We start from the raw sequence: 27,054 nt of genomic DNA on the forward strand, positions 1-27,054 counted from the left end.
CCTTCGCCCGGGCTGCCGGCTCACCGCCTGAGCGGGTGCGCAGGCGGCTTCCGGTGTGGGTGAAGAGTGGTGACTGAGGCAGGGGACATCAAGGAACGCTCAAGCAGGGACCATGGCGGACGGCGGCTCGGAGCGCGCTGATGGGCGCATCGTCAAGATGGAGGTGGACTACAGTGCCACGGTGGATCAGCGTCTGCCAGAGTGCGAGAAACTGGCCAAGGTGAGGGGAGGCCGGTTGTTGGCGGGCGCCACAGGCTGAGTCACGGCGCAGAGGCTGCTTAGGCCTCGGGGGGCCTGACGACTGGACCGCGCATCCCCAGCCCCGGTTGGGCCTGCCTGGGTGGGACACCCCAGGTCTGCCTGATCAGGGAGACGCCAGGCGGGGTACGAGGATGCGTACAGCTTTGCAGACCCTCCTCAGGACAGATGGTCACTTCCTCCCCGCAGGAGTTGGGGCCGGATAGTACTTTCTCCGTTTCCTTGGATACTGTTTAACGTTTACTTTAGTAATTTCTCAGGGGTTAAGGCCGCTTCAGCATTCAGGCTAGATCAGGGAGTTTCGTTCTGCTGCTCTTGCTGCATCAGTTTATGTCAGACTGTTTATGGATCACAGCGATGTGCCTGGCCTTTGGCCGGGAAAAGGGGCAGGAAAGTGGTAGTACGACGTGATTAACACAGGATTTCTGTCCTGGAGGAGCTCGTGTACGTAAAGAATTGGACAAGTCCTGCAGGGCGGTGTATGGCCGACAATAATGAATGAAGTGTTCTAGTAACGCAGAAGGAAGCTCTTCATTCTTACTGGTGGGATAAGGGAAGCGTTTACCGAGAAGCTCACGTTTGTCGTTGGGCCTGGAGGAGTCAGTAAGATTGCGTGGGGAAGGAATCATTCCTTTAGCGGGAACTACTTACGTAAAGACACATAGGCACTAAAGTGCAGAAGAACCTACTTAGAGGAGGTCTTGAACAGTAGGTTAGCTCCATTGCTTATCTCCCATAGGATAGAAATCTAACTTGATCCAAACGCCCCCTACTGATTATCACGCCTCCTACTGTGTGTCGGGCAACTTTGTGTATCAATTTCCACGTAAAGAAACCAAGGCTCAGTTATTTGTCCAACGTTATAGTTGTTAATAGGTAGAGGCAGGGATTCAAGTCTTGGTTTACCTGACTAGGGAAGGTTAGGGTGGTGGTTGAGTCAGCGTCATCATGGGCTGTTGCTCTGAGGCCTCATTGTGCTCAGGCCTCAACAGATTGTTTGATCAGCCTCCAGCTGCAGACGTTTATTGCTGTTCACCTGGGGTGCATTCACTCATAAGGTTGTTTTTGTCCCTAAAGAGCTTACTACATAAGTACATTAAAGTGTAGCAAATTCACGGGCAGGAGGAGGACACTATTTCACATTTAGTCTTAGAAAGTAACCTTTTTAAGGCCTCTCTTTTTTCCAAAAAAGAAAAAGACTTTAATGAGGCTTTAGAAAAAACAAGGATAGGGAAAGGTGATTTTGACACACCTGTATTTCTTAAGGACAGTACACTTGATGGAGGGGAACCATAAGTTCATCTGAGATTTCTAGCAGGGAGTGTGAAGAAACATCATTGGTTACTTAAGGGTTGGAGAATTCAGACACCTGCAGTGCCAGAGAGATAACAACAGTAGCCGACATTTACTGAGTCGTTTCTGCAGTGCCGGGCACTCTGTCTCCCTACTGCTTACATGCATTAACTTATTGCTGTAGCCCCATTAACTCTTCACTGTAGCCCCATGTGATGGGTATTACTATTCTTACTTTACAGACGCAGGCTAGGAGGAGTTAAGTCACATGCTCCAAGATCATACTGCTACTGAAGTGGTGGGTGCAGGATGCAAACCCAGGCAGACAGATTCTAGCTTGCACTCTCACCATGCTGCCCAGCCTAGAGGGCCTTGTGTGAGGAAAACCTGAACTTCTAAACACCTGCCCAGGGAAAGGGGCAGTAACTCTTCACCTTCGGTTAATCTTTGCTGATTGGGGACGAAGGCGAAGCCTTGTTAACTCTTTTATTTTGAGGGAGAAAGTCAGGAATATGGATTCTATATGAAANTGGTGGGTGCAGGATGCAAACCCAGGCAGACAGATTCTAGCTTGCGCTCTCACCATGCTGCCCGGCCTAGAGGGCCTTGTGTGAGGAAAACCTGAACTTCTAAACACCTGCCCAGGGAAAGGGGCAGTAACTCTTCACCTTCGGTTAATCTTTGCTGATTGGGGACGAAGGCGAAGCCTTGTTAACTCTTTTATTTTGAGGGAGAAAGTCAGGAATATGGATTCTATATGAAATGCCTCAGTATTTAGAAACTGGACAGTGATCTGTTTTAAAATACTATCTGAGACACTACATGTAGATCAAATGAAACTTGCCTACAGGCCAAAGGCAGCCCCTGAACCACCACTTTGGAACCAATAGGGTGACATTGTCCGTAGGAAGAAACCATTGGCCTTAAAGAAGTACAGCTGTTGTAGAACTGAGACCTGGGAGGAAAAATCTTCCCCTTACCCGCATGTTCTGACAGTCTGCTGTGTGCAAGACCGAGTCGGTGCTAAGGATTGTGGGGGGTAAAGATTATTAGTCAAAGCTCTTGCCCTCAAATAGGTTAGAGGCCAGTAAGAAGAGTATTTCACTGCTACCTAGTGATTATGTGTATGGCATTTATTCAGGACACTGTTGTTATGTCCAAGACAGTTGAAAGATTGGCAGCTCAAATGCCAGGTGCCTTTTTAGTTGTCAGGTGGAATGGAACTGCTTAAAATTAAAGGCATTTGAATTCTGGTTTTTTTAAGCCAGCATACCAGTGGGACAAAACAAGGTGTAAGTGTGAATTGCTTTTGGGGTGGGAGGGACTTGGAGGTGGCAGGGTATAAATTTTTTATTCATACAAACCCTTGGTATTTAACCTTTGGATTAAGTTACAAACTAATGGTTGTCTTATAGTCCTAGTTAACTTTTTAGACTGTATTATCTCTCTGATTTGCTATTTATTCATTGTTTTATAGTATTTTATAACCATTCTGCCAAACATAAGGAAATACTGATTTGGCATTGCATGTCTGCATTGGAATATATGGAACATGTGAGCGTATGTATCTATATATCTATATCTATATATATATATATAGATATAGATATAGATATATATATATATAATTTTTTTGAACCCATTAATGAAACTGAAAGCCCTGGCTGGTGTGGCTTAGTGGACTGAGTGCTGGTCTGTGAACCAAAGGGTCACCAGTTCAATTCCCAGTCAGGGCACATGCCTGGGTTACGGGCCAGGTCACCGGAAGGGAGCTCAGGAGAGGCAACCACACATTGGTGTTTCTTTCCCTCTCTTTCTCCCTCCCTTCCACTCTCCAAAAGTAAATAAAACCTAAAAAAAAAAAACTGGAAAAAAAGTTTTATTTTCACTCTATTTGTGAGGAAACTAAGGTTCAGGCAGCTTAAGCAGTTTATCCAAGGACCACAGCAGAGCCAGGTCAGGCTCAGGTTTCTGGGGACATGGAGAGTGTTCTTTTTGCAACATACCATGACCTCTTTAAGGGATATCTATCACCTTTGAGCTTACTTTGCTTAAGAAACTTTTTATTTTTAATGTAAAAGATATCTGAAGATGAAAATTATATGTGTATAGAGACTTTAATAAGGATATATCATGTTAAAAAAAACACAGAGCAAAAGCCTTCAAAAGGTAGACTGAAGTCTAGACCAGGGCAGTCAAATGGTCAAATCTAGGCCGTTCAGATCTCCTACAATTATGATCTAATAGAATTTTGTTTCTGTGTCCTGACACTCACCTAGCAAATAACAATAATAACTAATATGTATTGCTGTATAAGTTCTATATAATGTTACCTATTACAATGATGGTTATGTTCATACTGCGTTCCAAGCATATCTTCATAGGTATCACATTAATCGTTACACCAACCCTGTGGGCAAGGAACTATTATTATGCCCTTCTTGCTAAAGAGAAAACTGCAAGTCAGAGAGGGTGTGTCTTGCTCAAGGTAACGCAGTGATAGGGCTGCGCTTTATTCCGAAGCAGCCTGGCTGCAGACACTTTGTTTCTAACCATTACATTGTGTTGTGTCTTTGATTGGTATTTGAGGACACTGGCTTAGATTGGTGAGATAATAAAAGTGATACTAGTTTTTACTAATGCTTTCTCCTTCGCCATTGTTTCAAGAAGTTAAAAATTAATCCAAAGAAGGACTGTTCTAAACTGCAAAGATGCAGCATTTAGCCCTGGCTGGTGTGGCTCAGTGGATTGAGCAGGGGCCTGTGAACCACAACCACACGATCGTGGTTTGATTCCCAGTCAGGGCACATGCCTGGGTTGTGGGCCAGTTCCCAGCAGGGGACCCACGAGAGGCAACCATGCATTGACGTTTCTCTCCTTCTCTCCTTCCCTTCCCCTCTAGAGATAAATAAATAAAATATTTTTTAAAAAGATGCAGCATTTAGCAGCTCTTAATACACAAAGGATTCCCTCTCCTTTTTGATGATGGTGTATGCACCGTATGGTTATTTGAGGACTACTTGCATTATTAAATTGAATATATCCTTTGGTTCTCCTTTCTCTTGGTGTCTTTTCATTTCATTTGGTCACCTGCAGCTTTTTCTCAAGGTTAGTATTAAAAATAAAGAGGAAGTGAAATGTAGAAGAGTTTACTGATGGTCAGCAGCCTGGACAAAGACCCGCTTAAACGGTTCATTTAAAGTATTGGATTGGCATTAAATGTCAACTATCTGTTGTAATATCCGTAGTAAGAAAAAGCAAATATCTTCTTATTTGCTTTTTCTTACTTGTTTAGATTGTTTAGCAAATCATTAAAAGATTGGATCCATTTAGGAGTTAAAGGATGGACACAGATACACAGAAGTTACAGGTACCCAACATGTATTGATGTTAAACTCCATAGTCATTTACCTCATTTTCAAGGAATATTTTAATGAGAAAAATGATTCACAAAAGTCACATGTTCCAACAAGTTGGTTTTGGTAGCTCCGGCCATCTTGCTCCTCTCTTGAGTTGAAAGGCAGAATCAAGGAGGTGGCATTTCAGGAACTATCTGATTAGGTAGGAAAGGAAGATGTTCAGCCATAGGATTGAACCTGGAAGATGGGATGGGGGGTGGTGGGTAGAGAATTGGGAGTCATATTTAATGAAATTGATGGTAGTGTCCCTCAAATAGCACTGAATTATTAGCTGTATAACCTGTCACATCCTACTTACTGTGACACTAAGAATCAGAAATTTTAAGCCATTAAGACCAACTGACTACTAGTTAAGGTCATTTTCGATATGTGCAGTCGGTGCAAGGGAAATAACAATTAAACAAGGTGCACCCCTAAACGGACTTACCACTTAGAAGGCAAGACATGCACTTGAATAACTGGCACAAGTATAAAGGGATGCACCGTGACATGTACAGAAGCAATGTGTGCTTGCCTGGATGCAGAGCACTGAACTGCACCGATCAACAGTATAGACATTAACCCAGCTCTTAAGAGTCTGCATTCTAATGAGATTACAAAGACAGTAAACCTTAAAATAGAATAGAATTTGGGGTCATGGCACAGCAGAAATTCAGTGGGCTTGAGTGTTAGAGGAGGTACTGAGTGACTTGATTTTAGCGTTCATTATTTGAGAACATCTTTCTGAAAAGGTAGAAGTCTGATACATGCAGACCATTGCTCTAGAGCAGTGTGTTATTCCTTCATCTGTAGGGTTCAGTGCTTTAAAAACCATAGTTCTGAATTTGACCTTGGCTGGTGTGGCTCAGTGTATTGATCCCTGGCCTGCAAACTGAAGGGTTGCCAGTTTGATTCCCAGTCAGGGCACATGCCTGGGTTTTGGGCCAGGTCCCCAGTTGGGGGCATGTGAGAGGCAACTCAAACACATCAATATTTTCTCTCCTCTTTCTTCCTCCCTTCCCCTCTAAAAATAAAGCCTTTAAAAATATAAAAACCATAGTTCTGAATTTGAATGTTATATCAGCTATATTGTATTGATCAGTCATATGACTAACAGTAATTGCAAATGTGTCAGGAGGTGACCATGAATAAACAGCTATTTCGCATTTAAACTATTTCACCTTACATTTTGTCGCCAGACGGTACCATTTCTCAGTGGCGATTACTTTGATCAAAGCAAAGGTGTAGTTTAAACTAATGTAGTGTAGTTGAGGGGAGGGGAAAATTGGACCAGGGAGCAAGGGCCCTGGGCTCTGGTTCTGCTGGTTGGTTTTGTGGCTGAGTTGTTTGGCCCTCAGTTCTTTTACTCTTGAAAGTAAGATGATTGAAATAAATAATGTTTAGCAGTCTTTTCAGTTCTATTTTTTAAATTTTATGATTTATTAGCCTTTACTTTAGAGAAGTTATAGATTTGCTTTTCGTTCTTTTCCTCTGATGGACATTTAGCCGCCATTTATTGTATATATGAATCTGTAGAGCTTTAAGAACTGGTTCTCCCAGTTCTTTGCATAGTAAACATTGATAAAATGTTAATTATGTATGTTTCAGATTCAGTTAAAGTAAATTCACACAGTGGCTTTGCAAAGAACATATTCTGCTGCACAGAAAATTCATAGTTTAACCCTGGCTGGTGTGGCTCTGTGGATGGAGAGCCAGCCTGAGAACCATAAGGTCACTAGGTCGATTCCGTCAGGGCAGTGCCTGGGTTGCGGGCCAGGTTGCCCCAGGTGAGGGCCTATGAGAGGCAATCAATAGACATATCTTTTTTGTGCAGATCGATGTTTCTTTCTCTCCTTCCCTTTCTCTCTCCCTTCCCCTCTCTCAAAAAATAAATTTTAAAAAATCTTTAAAAAGGAAATTCATAGTTTAAAAGTTATCTTGGCAAATATGGAAACAGTATTTTTGAAAAGTCCAAATATTATTTGGGCCCTTAATTCAAAAGCTGTTTAATAAGGTGTTTTTTAATCAGTAAAAGAATACTTATGTGCCATCTATGAATATCATTAAAATAAAAAATTTTTTTAGCCCTGGCTGGTGTAGCTCAGTGGATCGAGCGCAGGCCTGCAAACCACACGATCAAGTTTCGATTCCCAGTCAGGGCACATGCCTGGTTGCAGGCCAGTTCCCGGCAGGGGACACACCAGAGGCAACCATACATTGATGTTTCTCTCCCTCTCCTTCCCTTCCCCTCTAAACATAAATAAATAAAATCTTTAAAAAAATTTTTTTTAATTTATGGTTAGAAAAACAATTTCTAAATACATTCCATAGCTTCCAGTTCATTCATTGTTATTAATATCAGTATTGGAAATGCAGTGTTTGTGCTGTGGGTTGGTTTTATCAAAATGTGTGGTTCCTAATAGGATGGCTTATTTTGGTCCCGGTGTATTATCATTTAGGTTTATATTGTTGGAATTTTGTTACTTTCATTTTTTAAAAGATTTTATTTATTTATTTTTAGAGAGAAGGGGAGAGAGGAAGAGAAACATCAATGTGTGGTTGCCTCTCACATGGCCCCCATTGGGGACCTGGTCCACCACCCAGGCATGTGCCCTGACTGGGAATTGAACCACCAATCCTTTGGTTCACAGGTCGCACGCAGTCCACTGAGCCACACCAGCCAAGGCTGTTAACTTTCATTTCTTAATGTGTCTCAGGGAGAATGTTTTGGTTTTGCTTATGAGGTAAAGTTTATTATTAGTAGGCNGATTTTATTTATTTATTTTTAGAGAGAAGGGGAGAGAGGAAGAGAAACATCAATGTGTGGTTGCCTCTCACATGGCCCCCATTGGGGACCTGGTCCACAACCCAGGCATGTGCCCTGACTGGGAATTGAACCACCAATCCTTTGGTTCACGGGTCGCACGCAGTCCACTGAGCCACACCAGCCAAGGCTGTTAACTTTCATTTCTTAATGTGTCTCAGGGAGAATGTTTTGGTTTTGCTTATGAGGTAAAGTTTATTATTAGTAGGCAAAAAGAGGTGTATTTCATTTGGATCAGTATCTGCTTAAGAGCCTGACTTTTGGTAGGGCAAGCGTGGCTACTGCCAAGAGAGCTTCCTTTCTTTGCAGCCCAGTTACTTGTTTTTAAAGTCTCTGATAATTTAGCCAGGGTTTCCTACCTTTTTACCACCAAATATCCTTTTTATTTCTCTGCAAAATTTCATGTTTCAAAATATTTGTTATAGTAATTTATAAAGAATCATTTTCCCCATTTTTGTTCTTTAAATACACATGTGGCTGCCAGTTAAGAGTGTCTGTTTAGAACAAGATAAACAGATACTACTGCACTGATTATTTTGATTATCCAAAACAAACTCTGGATGTTTTGCTCAGGCAGTAAATCATTGTTCTGAATTTAGTTTCTCTTAGGTATTTTGGAATATTAAAGATAGTAGTTTTGCGCAGTGGCAGTATCGTAGCCAATGAGGTTTATCCGAGGTGCGATTATTGCTAATTGGAATATTAAAGATAGCTTATGGACCCCAAGTTGGAAATTTTAGAGTAGTTATTTGGTTTTGTGTTGGTAGTAATGTTTTCATTGTTCATTTTAATCTTTTATTTTAGGAAGGAAGACTTCAAGAAGTCATTGAAACCCTCCTTTCTTTGGAAAAACAGACCCGTACTGTGAGTAGCTTGTAGCAAAAACCTCAAGTTAACCACAGTTAGCAGTAATTTCATTTAATATGGTTCCATTAACTTTCAATACATTTTCATTTTTACAGGCTTCTGATATGGTGTCTACATCTCGTATCTTAGTTGCAGTAGTGAAGATGTGCTATGAGGCTAAAGAATGGGATTTACTTAATGAAAATATTATGCTTTTGTCAAAAAGACGGAGTCAGCTAAAACAAGTAAGTTTATGATTGCTCAAACACAAAAACACGAACATTTAAATAAGGACTTTCAGAAATCCTTTTTGTGAATCTGTTTTAAATCTGTTAAATCAACATTATAACATTCTAGAGAGTTTGAAAATTCTGTCCATATTCTCATAACTGCTTTTATTTTTGTTTCTTATTTGTATATTTTTGTAAAATTGTAGTGAGGGTGTTGTTCTATTTCCACATTGTTCCATAGCGTTTTCATGTTTATTATTTTAAATGATTATTATAATCCATCAAATTGATCATCTAATTTATTTAATCATGTGTCTTTTATTTTTTTGTTTTCAATACGTTCTTTCGCCTTTATTAAAATCATCTCTGGACACACTTGCCATTTTAAAAATCAGTTTAATGCTGTCCAGAGCGATGTTCACTTTGATCCTATTTTCCTTCACACTATTGCCGCGAGCCTTCATTCCGGGCCACATAGACAAAGAGGGCGCGCACCACATAAATGGCAGCCACTGCAGTAGTAGCAGCATAAAAAAGTTGTCCCTGTTGGAAATCCCAAAGCTACCTTCAAAAACAGATTTGGCTCTGGCTGGTGTGGCTCAGTGGATGAGTGTCGACCTGTGAGACAGAGTCGCCAGTTCGATTCCCAGTCTGGGCATATTCCTGGGTTGTGCCCCTCTCAGTGAGGGGCACATGAGAGGCAACCACACATTGATGTTTTTGTCCCTCTGTTTCTCCTTCCCTTCTCCTCTCTAAAAATAAATTATTTTAAAAAAAAACAACAATGTAAGATTTAGTTGTTTTTTTACCTACTAGGTGAGATATAACCTAATAGGTACAGTGATCTTTCAAGCTGTGAAGAACAGGAGAGTCTTCAGGGTAGATGCTAGTGAACTTCCATTTCTGACATTGGTTCAGCACCACTTTATCGAGGCTCGCCATGGCACGGCCACCTGGAGCAGGTCCTTGTAGGTGGACTGGGCTCACTGGCCACGCTCCGTTGGCTCACTGGGTGGCTAGAGGCTACGCCTAAAGTGCCTATGAACCTCACGTGTTTTATATTAAACACTTAACATTAAAATTACTTTTGAAGCCATTTCAGATATTTTAAATATTTATTTTGTTTAAAGATTAAGTATATTTTCTTAGGGTATTTTTGTGAAGCTAGACTTTTCTTTACTGCTTCCCTGTTTGGCTTGAGATATATTTATTTAAATGGTCCTCTGTAGAAGTAGATTCCACTTTTCATATTTCTGTCTCATTTTTAAATGTTACTTGTTTTCTGAGTAGCTTCTGGGTTTTTAGTTTTTGCTTTCAGATGATAAAGGTAATGACATTGTAAAACAGGTTAATAGTGGAACCATTAGTGGGTTCGTAATTAGTAATAGTGGGTTAGATTACTTTTTGCAAAAAATAAAGTCACTGTGGAGCCCTGGCTGGTGTAGTAGCTCAGTGGATTGAGCACGGGCCTGCGAACCACACGATCATGGTTCGATTCCCAGTAGGGCACATGCCTGGGTTGCAGGCCTGTTCCCTGCAGGGGACGCACAAAAGGCAACCATACATTGATATTTTTCTTCTTCTCTCCTTCCCTTCCTCTCTAAAGATAAATAAATAAAATCTTTAAAAAAATAAAAAATAAAATAAATAAAGTTACTGTGATTGATTACTCTTTTGTTTTGTTTTTAAGTTTGCATGCATATAATATTCACTGTTTAGGATTTAATAGATTTACCCTGGATGGATAGCTCAGTTGGTTAGAGCATCATCCTGATATACCAATGTTATGGGTTTGATCCCTGGTCAGAGCACGCACAGTGAATGCATAAATAAGTGGGACAACAAATTGACGTTTCTCTCTCTCTCTCTCAAATCAGTAAATAAGACCTGACTGGTGTAGGTTAGTAGATTGGGCATCGTTCTGCAGACCTAGAGGTCACCAGTTAAGTTCCCAGGTGGGGCACATGCCTAGGTTGCAGGCCAGGTCCCTAGTTGGAGACGTGGGGGCGCCGAGCAATGTTTCTCTTGATCAGTGTTTCTGTTTTTTCTCCCTCCCTTCCCCTCTCTTTAAAAATAAATAAAAATCTTTTTAAAAATAAAAATTTTTTCATAATTTAATAGATTTAATTGAGGCACTCTAGTATGTGTGAATGTGAAATTCATTTAAATATGCCTTTTGGTGATCAGTTCTGTGTTTTGAGAAACCATCAAAGTGGTTGAGAGATGAACAGATGAACCATCATCTTCCTCTGATTTTCTAGGAGACCTGCTTTCTGTAGGACAATTCTGAAAGGGCTATGTAATTTCTAAGGCTACTTTCCCCTTAGTTTTTGGCAAACCTGGGTTAAATAAAAATATGTGTTTTGTATAATTACTATAGTTCAAAGCATATGTCCTCAAATTCAGATTTAATTTCAAAGAGTCATAAAATTTCAGAGCTAGTTTAGGGACTATTTAATTCTGTTAACTTACGGATGAACTGAAATTTATATATACAGTTCTGGAAATGTAAAGAAACATAAAATTTAGTACAGAGTAGACTAACTTTTTAAAAGATTTTAAAAATTTATCTTTAGAGAGCAGGGAAGGAGAGAGAAAGAGGTAGGGAAACATCAATGTGTGGTTGCCTCTCATGTGCCCCCTACTGGGGACCCAGCCCACAACCCAGGCATGTGCCCTGACTGGGAATTAAGCCAGCGACCCTTTGGTTCCCAGGCTGGCATTCACTCCACTGAGCCACACGAGCCAGGACTAATTTAGTGAAGAATGTGAGTCAGAAGTGATCATAGTACATACTTTAACAAGTATCCTAAGATTGATTTTATTTATTTATTTATTTATTTATTTATTTATTTATTTATTTATTTATTTATCTTTAGAGGGGAAGGAGAGAGGGAGAGAAACATCAATGTATGGTTGCCTCTCATGTCGTCCCCCCCACCCCACCACACACACACACTAGGAAGCTGATGCTCAAACCAGGCATGTGCCCCGACTGGGCATCGAACTGGTGACCCCTTGGTTTGCACTCAAGTCACTGAGCCACACCAGCCAGGGCCCAAGGTTGATTTTTTAAACACTATACACACATGACAATATATAGTCAGTGACCTGAGAGTAGTGAAAGGTATTAAGAGATATGAAAGGAGGAAGAGAATGTTTTCAATTAGGTTTATGAGGAGGGTTTTTGGAGAAAGGAATTTAAGTCTTAGAGCTGACCAGTGATCTCCCAGAACTGGGATAGGGACCGCTCCTTTTGCTCTTACATTGTATCTCATAGCTGTGGGAAGTGCTTAGGGGCTCAGCAGACCTCTTTCCTTTTCCTATAATTACTTTTTTTAACCTAAAACTTCTTTGTTGGCCTTATCAGATTTAGAAAGTAATGCTTNTTTAGAGAGAGGGGAAGGAAGAGAGAAAGGGAGAGAAACATCAGTGTGTGGTTGCCTCTCATGTCGTCCCCCCCACCCCACCACACACACACACTAGGAAGCTGATGCTCAAACCAGGCATGTGCCCTGACTGGGCATCGAACTGGTGACCCCTTGGTTTGCACTCAGGTCACTGAGCCACACCAGCCAGGGCCCAAGGTTGATTTTTTAAACACTATACACACATGACAATATATAGTAAGTGACCTGAGAGTAGTGAAAGGTATTAAGAGATATGAAAGGAGGAAGAGAATGTTTTCAATTAGGTTTATGAGGAGGGTTTTTGGAGAAAGGAATTTAAGTCTTAGAGCTGACCAGTGATCTCCCAGAACTGGGATAGGGACCGCTCCTTTTGCTCTTACATTGTATCTCATAGCTGTGGGAAGTGCTTAGGGGCTCAGCAGACCTCTTTCCTTTTCCTATAATTACTTTTTTTAACCTAAAACTTCTTTGTTGGCCTTATCAGATTTAGAAAGTAATGCTTTTCTTAACCTTTTCTAGATTGCTTAGTGGTTTGTAATTCACTGTTGCTTGAGTATAGGAGGTAAGCCTCACCTGACCGTAACCTCCGTAATGACTTATGTACGTTTTTTCCAGGGAACAGCAGGGTGTTCAGTGTCATTAGAATATTGATAGTTTTGTTTTTGTGTTTATCCCCATCTGGTTTCTGTTCATATGTTTTTTGCACAACTTTTAAAATTATCAAGTTGTATGCATGCTCTTCTAGAAATCATTGATTTTAGTGGGATCATATGTTCTGTGAGATACAAGTATCCCAGGGCCTTGCACTTACTGGAAGAGTTGCATGTTATAATAAAACCTTAATTTCTGGAACTCCTAGGTCTCTGAACAGCAATTTTTTTCAGACAGTTAAAAGTCTGTCCCTGACCAGTGTGCTCAGTTGGTTGGAGCGCCGTCCTGCAGACCGAAAGTTTGTGGCTTGGTTGCCAGTCAGGGCTCATACCTGGGTTGCAGGTTTGATCTCCAGTAGAAGGCAACCAATCTATGTTTCTCTCTCTCCCTCTAAAAGCAATGAAAAAATGTCCTCAGGTAAGGATAAACAAATGAAAGTTCTTTAAAGAAAAAAGTCTAACCTGGGCTACATGATCATTAAATATTTTTCAAGGAAATCTTGGGAACACATTCCATGGAATTTTTTCCCCGCTTTATTAAGGTATAATTGACAGCAAGATATTGTGTTTACTTTTCTGTTGTTACACACAAAATATGCTTAATATAATTTAATGTTGTCCTAATGACAGAGAGTTCTGATTATTATTATTTATGACTGTTCACAATCCAGGAGTTGGCAAACTTTGGGTCATGGCCCAAATGCCACCTTCCACCTTTGTAAATAGAAGTTTCTGAATGCAGCCGTGCCCATCTGTTACATGTGGCCTATTGCAGCTTTAAAGTTAAAAGACGTATTTGAGTAGTTGCCACAGAGACCCTGTGACCCAAAAACTCTAAAGTATTTACTCTGTAAATAGCTGTAAATCTATAAACATGCATGGAAAAGGTTTGCTGACCCTTGACTTCGGTCCTGGAATGTTAGAGCTGGAGGGAGTGCAGTCCCGCCTGCTTATGTTACATGCAGGGACACTGGGCAGGAGACGCTCTTCCTTTTCTTTGTCACCTTTCATTGGGTTGAGTATGGTGACCCGAGCTCGGCCTCCCCACCCAGACGATGGAACCGTTTTACTCCTGCTTCTGCCACTGACTCTTTTCTTCAGTCATGCTATCTGCCTGTCATTCTTTTGGTACTCTCGTAGCCAGGGTGAACTCTGCTTTTCTCTTCCTTTTCATTTATTTATTTTACCTTTAGTTTGTTTTAATTTCTTCCATTCATTTCTGCTTGGCTTCAAAAAACCTAGCTTGCAAGCCTCCTAACAGATGTCATCAGTCATGCCTCTTCTCCTTCCCTTTTGTGTGATTAGTTCACGAGTTGTAGGGGGAGAGGAACAGTCTTACCCCTGGGAGTTTCCTACGCTTTATTGGTTTATTCCTGGGTACTCGGCACTTCTTAACTACCAGGGAGGTATGACGTTCTTTTTTTTTTTTTAAATATATTATTTATTTATTTATCTTTTTTTGTTTCTTTTTTTAAAATATATTTTATTGATTATACCATTACAGTTGTTCTATTCCCCCCCTTCATTCCCCTCCACCCGCACACTCCCTCCCCCACCATTCTCCCCCCCCTTAGTTTATAACCACGTGTCTCAAGTTCTTTAGATTCTATATTTCCCCCACTATTCTCGCCCTTCCCCCTATCTATTTTCTACCTACCGTCTATGCTATTTTCTGCACCTTCTCCCCCCTTCTCTTCCACCCCCCTGTTTCTAACCCTCCATGTGTTCTTCATTTCTGTGGTTCCACTCCTGATCTAGCTGTCCTCTTGGTTTACTTTTGTTTTAGGTATGGTTGCTAATAACTGTGTGTTTGCTGTCCTTTCACTGTTCATATTTTTCATCTTCTTTTTCTTATGTAAGTCCCTTTAGCATTTCATATAATAAGGGCTTGGTGATGATGAACTCCTTGAACTTGACCTTATCTGAGAAGCACTTTATCTGTCCTTCCATTCTAAATGAAAGCTTTGCTGGATAAAGCAATCTTGGCTGTAGGTCTTTGGATTTCATGACTTGGAATACTTCTTTCCAGCCCCTTCTTGCCTGTAAGGTCTCTTTTGAGAAATCCGCTGACAGTCTGATGGGTACTCCTTTGTAGGTGACTGTCCCCTTATCCCTTGATGCTTCTAGGATTCTCTCCTTCATTTTGGTCTTGGCTAATGTAATTATGATGTGCCTTGGTGTGTTCCTTCTTGGGTCCAACTTCTTTGGGACTCTCTGAGCTTCCTGGATTTCCTGGAAGTCTATTTCCTTTGCCAGACTGGGGAAGTTCTCCTTTATTATTTGTTCAAATAAGTTTTCCACTCGTGGCTGTTTCTTTCCCCCTTCTGGTACCCCTATAATTCGGATGTTGGAACGTTTAAAGATGTCCTGGAGGTTCCTAAGCCTCTCCTCATTTTTTTGAGTTCTCATTTCTTCATTCCTTTCTGTTGGGATGTTTCGTTCTTCCTTCTGGTCCATTCCATTGATTTGAGTCCCAGTTTCCTTTCCATCACTATTGGTTTCCTGTGCATCTCCCTTCATTTCAATTAGTTTAGCCTTCATATGTTCCTCTAATTTGTGACTATAGTCAACCAGTTCTGTGAGCATCCTGATACAGTGTCTTGAATTGTGCTTCTGAGAGGCTGGCAATCTGTTGGTCGCTTAGAGTTATTGGCTCTGGGACTTTGAGTTCTTCTTGCGCCATCTTTTGGGCTGTTCATGCCTGTTACGTAGCAGGATCAGAGCCCTAAAGTGTTCACTAGAGCTGGGCAACTCATTTGCTGGGTTGTGACGTTATATGTGGGGGTGGGGTGAAAGAGGAACAATTGTGTCCCGTCTGCCTCCTGCCGCCGTGGCCCCCACCGGCGCCGCAGCCGCCACTGTCACCAGGGCCCACGCGTTTCATTCCACTGCACGCAAGTGTGCCACCGCCGTCAGCCCTCCACCACTGGGTTCGCCCCCTGGGGCCTGTGTGGTCCGTCTCACTGTGCGCGAATGTGCGACCTTGGTCAGTCTGCTCCACACCCTGACTGGGTCTGGGCCACTTGGGCACCTAGGTTGGGGGGATCTGTCCTGCCCGACCCTGCTCCGCTGCTGGCTCCACCCCTCTTACGGTCCCCGTTGAACGGTTCGTAGTTGTCGGACTTCTGTATAATTCAATTTTCTGGTCTTTGGCTGTGTCTTTGTTCTCCAAACCTTTATTGTATTCAAACTTGGCTGTGGGAGAAGGCACAGTGTTTCCACCTATGCCTCCATCTTGGTGGAAGTCTTATTTATTTATCTTTAGAGGGGAAGGGAAGGAGAGAAGGAGAGAAATATCAATGTGTGGTTGCCTCTCATGAGTCCCCTGCTGGGAACTGGCCCACAACCCAGGCATGTGCCCTGACTGGGAATCGAATCACCATCGTGTGGTTCACAGGCCTGCGCTCAATCCACCGAGCTACACCAGCCAGGGCTGATGTTCTTTTATAGATACTTCAGTGTGTAGAGTTGCTTGGGAAGACCAAATTTAACCACAGTATTTCCGTCAATAAATACTTCCTTTTCCTGTGTGAGGAATGGATTTTGCTTATGAGTGATTTTTATTATTTTAGGCTGTTGCAAAAATGGTTCAACAATGCTGTGCTTACGTGGAGGAAATCACAGACCTTCCAACCAAGCTTCGATTAATTGATACTCTACGCATGGTTACGGAAGGAAAGGTGAGTTGTCTTGTTGGCACAGGTGCCAGTGGTAAGTACTCTCTTACTTGTATTCAGAGGTACCTGTATATTTACACATTTTGTATTAGTATGTAAAAATAAGGTTAATTCTTCGCCTGGCCTAGATTTTCTTGAAAAGTCTACAATTGGGATAGTAGCTAAGGTTTCACCGTAATATTTACATTATTAGAGTATTTGCAATGTGAAGTTAATTTTCAAAATTTCACTGTTTTGCTAGAATCTGTTTGTGTTGATTTTATATTTCTCCCCACTGCTCCCAATATCACTTTTCTCTAAAAAGGGCGAGTACAAAATGACTATAGTAGACATGTTTTTTTCTAGATAGATTTTTGTGGTTTGAAGCCAAAAACTCAGCTTGTACTTAACATTTTGTCCCTTGAACTGTCAGTTCAGCTCAGTAGATGTCCCTGAGTACCTGTGTTGTGCTAGGTCCAAATGAGCAGGACGCTGTTACCTCAAAGAGATGGGCCATGGGAACACTCACTGGGCCGTGTCATGGCAGTAGCAGTGTGCCGACGGTCCCTCATGGCACAGGGGCACCTGGGACGCCTCAGAGAGCCTATGGTGGCCAAGCGGGCTTTTTAAGAATGAATAGAAATTATTCTTGGCCAGCAGGCACGGAGAAAGTATCAAAGTAGGAGACACCTAGTTCATTTAGGAAACTGTAAGAAGTTTGTTATTTTTGGAGATCAGATTTTGGGAGGTGTTTGGGGAGCAGAGGTTTCTGCAGGGCAGAAGCTGAACGAGCCAGCCCAAGCATAAGAATTAGCTTCTTGGACCCTGTGAGCTGTATACGTAGGTTGTTGATGTTTAATTTGTTGAAAGTCACAAATCCACTGATAAGATTTATAGCTACAAAAAATGCTAGTAACTTTTATACTTAGCAAGATCAGATATTTGTAAAGAAAGTAGCCTTGTATTTAAAGATAAATCAGAGTTAGAGGATTGGTCGAATTGCAGCTACTGGACTGCATATGCTGTTTGTAAAGGGTGTTATTTTTCAAATCAGTGTTTTTTAAGATTTGATTTATTTACTTTTAGAGAGAGGGGAAGGGAGGAGAAGGAAGGGAAGAGAGGGAGAGAAACATCAATGTGTGGTTGCCTCTCACATGGACCCCACTGGGGACCTGACCCACAACCCAGGCATGTGCCCTGACTGGGAATCGAACTAGCGAACCTTTGGTTTGCAGGCCAGAACTCAATTTTTTTAAGGTACTTTTCATTTTGTGTGGCAGTTATGTAGCAGGTGGTTCTGTAATTCATTAAACACAGCGATTTCATATTTAGGTTCTCAAAGCAAGGCTGCAAAATGTGGGTAATGTTTGATAGAAGTATTTTCTTAAAATTTGAGTGATTGCAGAGTATAAAAGGTGGCTCAGCCCTGTTGCACATGGAGGATGAAGTACACAGGGACTCCGAGATAAATGCTGTACACCTAGTTTGCATAAGAGTTCACTTCTGTCTTTTAACATATTTTTGTGGGAATTTTGATAACAAGAGGTTTATTGTGTTTGTAGATTTATGTTGAAATCGAGCGCGCTCGACTGACTAAAACGTTAGCAACCGTCAAAGAACAAAATGGGGACGTCAAGGAGGCGGCCTCCGTTTTACAAGAGTTACAGGTGAGGCGCTGCGTGTTAGAGTGTGGGAAACTTTAGATTTAGCTGGTAATATTTTCTTGTGGAAATAGCTTGTTTCGGCACCATACTGCTTTTTTCTAAACCACCAACATTAAGAGCGAGTGCAGTGAAGTGTGAGGTTATTCATGTACCAGGCAATAGAGTAATTGCGGTCCCAAATAAATTAAACGCTACAGAAGTTTTGAAGAAAACTTGGGGTCAATGAGTTAATCTTGATTTTTGTGTTATTTGAACATTTTGATTCTCAGAATCTAAGTAAAATCAGTAATTCATATACTATTTACTTATTCCTTAGAATTTACAGTTTATCATTGGCTTTGTTCTTTTTTCTTTTTTTAAAGATTTTATTTATTTATCTTTAGAGGGGAAGGGAAGGAGAGAGGGAGAGACACATCAATGTATGGTTGCCTTTCGTGCGTCCCCTGCTGGGGGTTGGCCTGCAGGGAACTGGCCTGCAACCCAGGCATGTGCCCTGACTGGGAATCGAACCGCGATCGTCTGAGTCACAGGCCCGCGCTCAATCCACTGAGCTACACCAGCCAGGGCCATTGGCTTTGTTCTTAATGAATATTTGATTGGTAGTCATTTTCTAGGCTAAATTGGTGTCATGTTTCAGGACAGTTTTTTAAAGGATGTTATTTATTGGTTTTTAGAGACAGTGGAAGGGAGGGAGAGAGAGAGAGAGAGAGAGACAGAAACATCAGGGTGCAGTTGCCTCTCACACGCCCCAAACTGGGAACCTGGCCCGCAACCCAGGTGGCCCGCAACCGCGCACCTGGGGGGAAAGCAAACTTGATTCCCAGTTTGCTCGACTGGGAACCAAACTGGTGTGACCTTTTGGTTCTCAGGCAATACTCAATCCACTGAGCCACACCAGCCAGGGCATGAATTGAGTTGTTCTATATCCTGATTGTGATGGTGATTACATAAATTTATAAGTGTGTTAAAGTTCATAGAACTTCACTCCAAAAGAAAACCCAAACATTTATTTTATTAATACTGTACAATTTTCTGGAGGAAATTAGCTTTTTAAAAAATTGATCTCAGAGAGAAGGAGGAAGAAGGGGCAGAGACCAGAGTGGGGGGGGAGAGAGAGACCTGGATCTGTTGTTCTGTTTATTTATGCATTCATCGGTTGCTTCTGGTATGTGCCTTGACCGGAGATCAAACCCACAGCCTTAGGGCATTGGGGATGGTGCTGTAAACAACTAAGCTACCCAGCCAGGACGAAACTAGCTTTTTTAGAGTCAGCACTCTCCCGAAATGCATGAAAGTTCTTACTGTTTATCAAGGGTGCCTATTTAAATATGTATTTAACTTTGTTTCAGTTTTTAAGTATTATAAGTTAATTTGGGGACTTAATCTACTAGGTGGAAACCTATGGGTCAATGGAAAAAAAAGAACGAGTGGAGTTTATTTTGGAGCAAATGCGGCTCTGCCTCGCTGTGAAGGATTACATCCGTACACAGATCATCAGCAAGAAAATCAACACCAAATTTTTCCAGGAAGAAAACACAGAGGTATAGTACACATACCTCTTCATCTAAATTCACTCAAAAGTGTTTGGGGGAGAATCCATAAACCCTTATTTATTTTGTCAACTTACCTTTTTTCCCCCCAGAAATTAAAGTTGAAATACTATAACTTAATGATTCAGCTGGATCAACATGAAGGGTCCTATTTGTCTATTTGTAAGCACTACAGAGCAATATACGATACCCCCTGTATACAGGCAGAAAGTGAGAAGTGGCAACAGGTGAGAATATATTCTTTCACTTGACATTGGTACTTACTACAAACAATTTGCAATTTTAAATTTATTTTGAGATAATTTTAACTTCAGTAATTACGTGCACTTTTATAATGCTGCTTTGTATTCGCTGTGTTGATGATTCAGTTTATCTTGACTGGTTCCGACAGATAAAGACCTAGCTTTGCTTTGGAAAATTGTTCCAAAATAGTTTTTTTTTTCTAAAAACTATTTTAAATAGCTTATATGTGTATTCCACATTTATGATGCTAACTTGTTATAAGAACTACTTTTATACATTTGTTTAAAAAAACAGGTAGTAATTCAAATTAACAAAGATTTACTGTAATAAATTTATGAAAACTAAATTTTAAGCAAAGACATTAGGAAAAGAGCAGCCTACGTTTTTTTTCTCCTAAAACTTTTCAGTACAATATTGAAAATGAACTTACACAATTGTTCCGTGGTTTTTCCGTTCCTGCCAGAGTTTTCATCTGGTGTCTGATCCTGCTTGTAATCTGTTGTGTTGTGCAACATTTCTAGGCTTTGAAGAGTGTTGTCCTCTATGTTATCTTGGCGCCTTTTGATAACGAACAGTCAGATCTGGTTCACCGGATAAGTGGTGACAAGAAGTTAGAAGAAATTCCTAAGTATAAGTAAGTATTTTTATAATTAGTTTAGTATACCTCAGTAGAAGCGCTGTTTTAAACATTGGTTAACCTAAGTGAATACTTCTTAATTAGTTGCTGATAGATCAGGGGTGTCAAACTCATTTTCACCCGGGGCCACCTCAGCCTTGTGGTTGCCTTTCAAGGGCTGAATGTAATTTTAGGACTGTATAAATGTAACTACGCCTTAACAGGCGGGAACTCGGCTACCAGGTAGAAACAAGGTAAAAACTTCTCTGTGCTGAGCCAGATAAAACAAGGTGGAGGGCCAGATGTGGCCCGAGGGCCTTGTGTTTGCCACCCGTGTGATAGATTGAATTAGAGAATAAAACTATAGATAATAGATGTTTTTTATAGTAGTGTATTAGAGTTTAATGAGATTATTACACACTTCATTCTAAATCACTTATCATGTACAGGTTTTATTTCAAGCTAATCTTAACATTTTTTTTTGTTTAACCATTTGGTGAAGTTTTTATCAGTAGTTAGGGCTTGGTGATTTTTCAGAAGTGTGTCTGAAAATCTATTATATAAAACAGATGTACACTTCATCATAAGCACAATGGGCTTTTATTTTTTTAAAGCTATTTGTCTTTTATCTCTTTCATTTAAAAGTTTACAGTCATTAGTCCAGAGATTACAAATATAATGTAGGAGAGAGTAGAATGTTAAGTATGGGAATGGTATGTTCAGAATTACTGTGGGACAAAACGGTAGTAAAGTTGGTAATATTAATAGTAATCTACTTGACTCTTATCCTGCAGGTAAAAATTTATTAGAAGTACAGTCTTTGTTGATATTTAAAACCTTGCCATTATACTAGACGAGTGTTGTCTTACACATTTGGAATATTAAGTGTCATACCATTTATAGGGATCTTCTGAAGCTCTTCACCACAATGGAGCTGATGCGTTGGGCCACGCTTGTTGAAGACTATGGCATGGAACTAAGAAAAGGTTCTCTGGAGAGCCCTGCAACCGATGTTTTTGGTTACACAGAAGACGGTGAAAAACGGTGGAAAGACTTGAAGAACAGAGTTGTTGAACATGTAAGAATCTGGCATGGTAGCAATGGCAGTTTAGAAGTAAAGTCCAGCAAATTTGAGCATAAACTTTTATTTTTTATGCTTGATAATCAGTTGTATTAGCATGCATCATTTTGAGATGACCTTGCAATCATTAAACACTTTATAGCACATACACCAGAAGGAATTTTTTAAAAGATTTTATTTATTTATTTTTAGAGAGGGAGGGAGGGAGGAAGAAAGAGAGAAAGAAACATCAGTTGGTTGCCTCTCACATGCCCCCAACCAGGGACCTGGCTCGTAACCCAAGCATGTGCCCTGACTGGGAATTGAACTGGTGACCTTTAGGTTCACAGGCTGGTGCTCAATCCACTGAGCCACACCAGCCAGGGCCAAAGAAATTTTTAATGTGAGGGATAGTGGGAGTGGAGAGAGTGTTTTCTGTCTGATACTTGACAATTTTAGATTGGGTAACATAATCTTAAACCTGAACTTGGATCTTCTTGATGTCACTACAAATTGAATATGTCAACATTCATTCATACAGCAAACACTTTTTTTAAATCCTCACCTGGGATATGTTTATTGATTTGAGAGAGAGAGAGAGAGAGAAACAGGAACATTTGTAGAAAAGGGAAATGTCAATGGCTTGCCTCCAGTATCGGCCCCCGACCAGGGATCAAAGCCACAACCTGAGTATGTACCCTAACTGGGAATCAAACCTGTAACCTTTCGGTGTATGGGACAGTGCTCCAACTAACTGAGCTGCTGACCAGGCACAAACACATTTATTGTGAGCCTTCTGTGTGGCAGACGGACTCCACGAAGTGCTGGGGCACATGGGAGACTAAGACACAATCCCTAACTTCAGTTGTCGATGCACCAGAGTTGTGGGTTTGGTCCCTGGTCAGGGCACATACAAGAGTCAACCAGTGGGTGGGTGGGACAGCAAACTGATGTTTCTGTGTGTGTGTGTGTCTCTCAGACACGCCCTTCTTCTCCGTCTCTCTCCCCCTCATCCTCCCCCTCATCCTCCCCCTCTTCCTCTCTGTCTCTAAAAATCAATGAAAAGGGATAAAGGTCAGTCTCTCTAACTTGAGTACCATTTCCAGTAAAAATTAGGAAATTTAATTTCAAGTTACATTTAAGTAGTTACAATGATGATAAAATGTTTTGAGATGATCTTGATTTTTAAAATGTTTAACCTTTTAAACATTTGTCATAACCAGAAAAACTTCCATTTCTTGCTTTTAACAAATATTTTAGTTCATTTACAATTTTAATCACTAATTTATTTAAGATAAGCCTGTATTTTGACTATATATTTTAAATAAAGAGTTGTGGAGAATACTCAGAATAATTTACAAATAACTGCAGAATTGAAAATATCTAAATATTTAGTTTTATTAATGAGGTTTAGAACTAGCATTATTCCATTGGTGAGCTATGGGGGAAAAAAAAGCTCCAAGTCTGACATTTTAACGAAACCTATTTGGATATGAAAACAAATGACAACTGTTATGTGTCCTCTTTGCCCGCTGTCCCCTCCCCAGAATATTAGAATAATGGCCAAGTACTACACGAGGATAACAATGAAGAGGATGGCACAGCTTCTGGATCTGTCTGTCGATGTAAGTAGTGAACCTCATTGTTAGAGTTTTTCGTAGCCATTCATTTTGAATGTCAGTCAAGTTATAAAAACAGAGTGAGAAAATCACTTTTATTTTACTTAATTTTTAAGTTTAGGTGATGGTTTCCCCAAGCTACCTTAAATACCAAAGAATAGTCTAAATATCAACTTACACTAATGTTATTTACATCAGTTCAAATCTTCAGTTAAGTATGTAAGTTTTTCATTAGTTTGAAGCCCAAGCTATATATTCTATCATACATATGTTTGTTAGATTTTAACGTTCCCAGAAGTGAACTGTAGCAGTAAAAAAATATGAGGGAAGCTTGACTGCAGTTCACCTGAAAGGCCCAGGATGTGTTAGAGGGTTTGTATTTAAACCTGGGTTTCATGCTGGTAAGATGTACAGCACCAAAGAGGTAGGAGGTACGTGAAATGTACAACAGTGGTCTCAAAAGCCTCGTCTGCCACCAGAAGTAGTTGGGATGATTTAGCCTTAAAAGAAGCAGCACGGAATGTTAGGACTCTTGGTTCTCAGTTCATTAGCTCTTTCATTTCTGGGTGAGGGTACGAGAGTCCTTAGAAGCCAAGTGCATGGCAATGTCTTTGCCAAGTAGCAGGGGATATATTCTAAACCAGCATTCTGGAAATAACCGACTGTGTGGCACTGCTCTTTGTGAGGACGTGTTGTAGAAAGGAGTAGATCGGGCGCTGCTGGCAGCAGGTCCTGCCCCAGACCAGCGGTATGGGGACTGCAGGCAGGCAGATTTAAACTCGGCCCTGACTCTGAGCGGACTCAGGTTCTGTTCCTTCCCTAGACTCTCAGGGAAATACGTGCATTAACACAGGAAATCAGTTGCTAATTATTGATAATGAATTTTAACCTTGCATATTCTTGAATGAAGAGCTTAAAAAATGCTTTCCTTAAATTCTGTTTAGTATCTGTAATTGTCTGGTCTTAATCCACTTTGTCTTTCTCTCTTGCAGGAGTCTGAGGCTTTTCTCTCAAATCTCGTAGTAAACAAGACCATCTTTGCTAAAGTAGACAGGTTGGCCGGAATTATCAACTTCCAGAGACCCAAGGATCCAAATAACTTATTAAATGACTGGTCTCAGAAACTGAACTCGTTGATGTCTCTAGTTAACAAAACTACACACCTCATAGCCAAAGAGGAGATGATACATAATCTACAATAAGGGTTTCGATGCCCTTAATGCTTTTAGAAAAGAGTTCAAATTGGAAGTCAGTTTAAAAAAAAGACTGTTATGGTGTATATGTTGGGTTATTTTTTTCCTGTTCTCAGCTCCTTTGTCTAAAATTTAAAATATAGTGAATATCTTTGAAGCCCCTTACAACCTTTCAACTCCCTGATTTCATTGTTAACTTTTCATTTGCAGTAAGTACAAAAATATACATTTCTCTTGTCTGAGTGCTCAAAAAATTGTGTCGTAACTTACCCACATGTTTTCTATCATTGAAAACCTTCTTAGCTATTGTCTTCATTCAGCTAACAACCATAATTATAATAAAAGCAATATATGCACGTTTATTTTCTATGATTACCTGTGTTTCAGAACATTTTATGGGGTAGTAGTGATTTAAGTGGGTTTTTTAAAATTCTTTAAAAGTTTTTAAAATAAATTCTGTTGTAAATCTATGAAGTATTTAGTAGAATTTTAAAAGGAACATAGAACATACAAGAACATTTGGAACAGAGTTGTGATTTGTGGAGAATATGTGTGTTAGTACGGTGACAGTTTCTAGACTGATTGTGGGAGAGTTAACATGGTAGGCTGTGGACTTCTTTCTTGTCTTCCTATTTTCTTTCTTTTTTTGTTTTTGAGTCAAACTGGTTTTAATCACAGCAGCACATTTTTACCCACTCCCCCTGCGTTGACCAGTCGTTGACAAAATGGAGCCATGTTGTATTGGCCCAATTTAACACAGACTTTTATCAGACTTTGTGGCTTTAACTTATAGGTCTGATTACATTATTAATACTCCCAATTCATCAGTTCCTTTGAACACTGGATAATAACCTAAAATACTTTAAAAAATGACCCCCCAAAAGACTTCAGGCCATTCACTTAGCAAATGGTATAATTGTATTAACATTTGTTCCCAGAATTAAACAAAAGTAGTTTTACTGCCAAGGAGCATCTGAGATCAATTAACATAAGCAAATTTTGGAAGTTTTTAAAATTTGATTTACTCTAGAAAAAATTGAAAAATGAAACAATGTTAGAAGACTATTCAAAATTATGTTTAAATGACTAAAGTATGAGGCCTACTTTTCAAAAATACAAATGTAGAGAGAGGAAAAGTATTTCTCATAATTAATTTTTCATCTAATGGTCACTAAATTGTCCTATTTCATGATCCCAAGGCTGGGGACAGTTGCAGATCCTCTACCATTTATGCTGAGTCATTGTGAATAATAATATTTTAATCTAATTTTATTCTTTAGAGATTTATTGGTCACATTAATAAAATCAACATCTGCTATTACTTATCTTTAAGAACTAACCAAAAATGTGGCAAGCTCAGAAATATTAGTTCAACCTAGCAGTAAGAATATGGTTTTAATTTTCTTTTCAATGAAAAGGATAGAAAATAAAATTACTTTGTGTTGTTAATTTGCAAATGGAGCTCATTTGAGTTTAACTTCCCATTACCTTCATCTTCCCAGGGGCTCATCCCCTTTGTATCTGCTGAACCTGGACTGTTGGGCCAAACCTGTCGCTGTGAAGACCTCAGTGCCCCTCACTGGTTTTTATCAACATGCTCACCCTCAACTAAGCTCTTGGTGTGGTCTGATTTGCTGCCACTTGTGACTCTGTCCTAGTGGCCCAGTCCCACTTGATCTTATTAACTGCTCGTCTATTTTTTTCTGTCCAATAATATTTAAGAGTTATTTACCAACTTTTGTCAGTGTTTCAAAAAATAATCCATGAGCCTAAGGCAGTAAAATACTTGAGATTTTTTTAACCTAAAATGCTGTCTTGCATTTCAGACCTAAAGCCATCATTCATGAAAAGGATAAAGCCCCTTTATTTTAAATGTGGAGAAGATAATACTTGATTCATTTTCATTTTTATTAGGTTACTCACCAGCAGGAGAGGTGATAAGCCTGTTGTTTGTTTTTTAAGACACCTTTATCCTTTTATTTCTATATAATTTATGTTTTGTTTTAGAGTTCAATAGCTGTTTCTGTAATTATCCTCAATTTTCATGTGCTTATAACTGAATCATTGGAAAACTCATCTTTAAAATTTGTAATGTTTCATTCTCTCACAAGGATGAAATATATGATAAATGTACCTGTGTTAAATTTTCAGTTCCTGGACACAGCTGCAATAAAGGCACTGATTTGTGGGTATTTAAGAAACTGGAAGAACAAACTCATACTTTAAAGGATTACTTCTCCCTGGCTGGTGTAGCTCAGTGGATTGAGCACGGGCCTGAGAACCAGAGGATCTAGGTTCGATTCCCAGTCAGGGCACATGCCTGGGTTGCGGGCCAGTTCCCAGCAGGGGACTCACGAGAGGCAACCATACATTGATATTTCTCTCCCTCTCTCCTTCCCTTCCCCTCTAAAGATAAATAAATAAAATCTTTAAAAAAAGGATTACTTCTCTTTTTAATTCTTACTGTTTGAAACAAAAAGCCATAGATAACTTTCGATTTTTTTTTCAAAATCATGTAAGCTCTCTAAACCTGTTTTTCAGTAG

General features: G+C 40.1%; 1 protein-coding gene and 1 pseudogene across 1 annotated transcript; both read left to right on the top strand.

Moving 5' to 3' along the window:
• Window positions 1–30: 30 nt before the first annotated feature.
• PSMD12 (proteasome 26S subunit, non-ATPase 12) lies at window positions 31–26,737 on the top strand. The gene is made up of 11 exons (XM_037069959.1): window positions 31–220; window positions 8,578–8,637; window positions 8,736–8,864; window positions 16,482–16,589; window positions 18,128–18,232; window positions 19,621–19,770; window positions 19,872–20,006; window positions 20,544–20,656; window positions 21,542–21,716; window positions 23,246–23,323; window positions 24,310–26,737. Exons 1-11 carry the CDS (start codon window positions 113–115, stop codon window positions 24,517–24,519), a joined length of 1,371 nt encoding a protein of 456 aa, XP_036925854.1. The 5' UTR covers window positions 31–112; the 3' UTR covers window positions 24,520–26,737.
• Window positions 8,407–8,528, top strand: LOC119003833 (uncharacterized; annotated as a pseudogene).
• Window positions 26,738–27,054: the final 317 nt, after the last annotated feature.

Source organism: Sturnira hondurensis, unplaced genomic scaffold (genome assembly GCF_014824575.4).
Source record: "Sturnira hondurensis isolate 20B ecotype Veracruz unplaced genomic scaffold, ASM1482457v3 Scaffold0018728, whole genome shotgun sequence".
NCBI lineage: Eukaryota > Metazoa > Chordata > Mammalia > Chiroptera > Phyllostomidae > Sturnira > Sturnira hondurensis.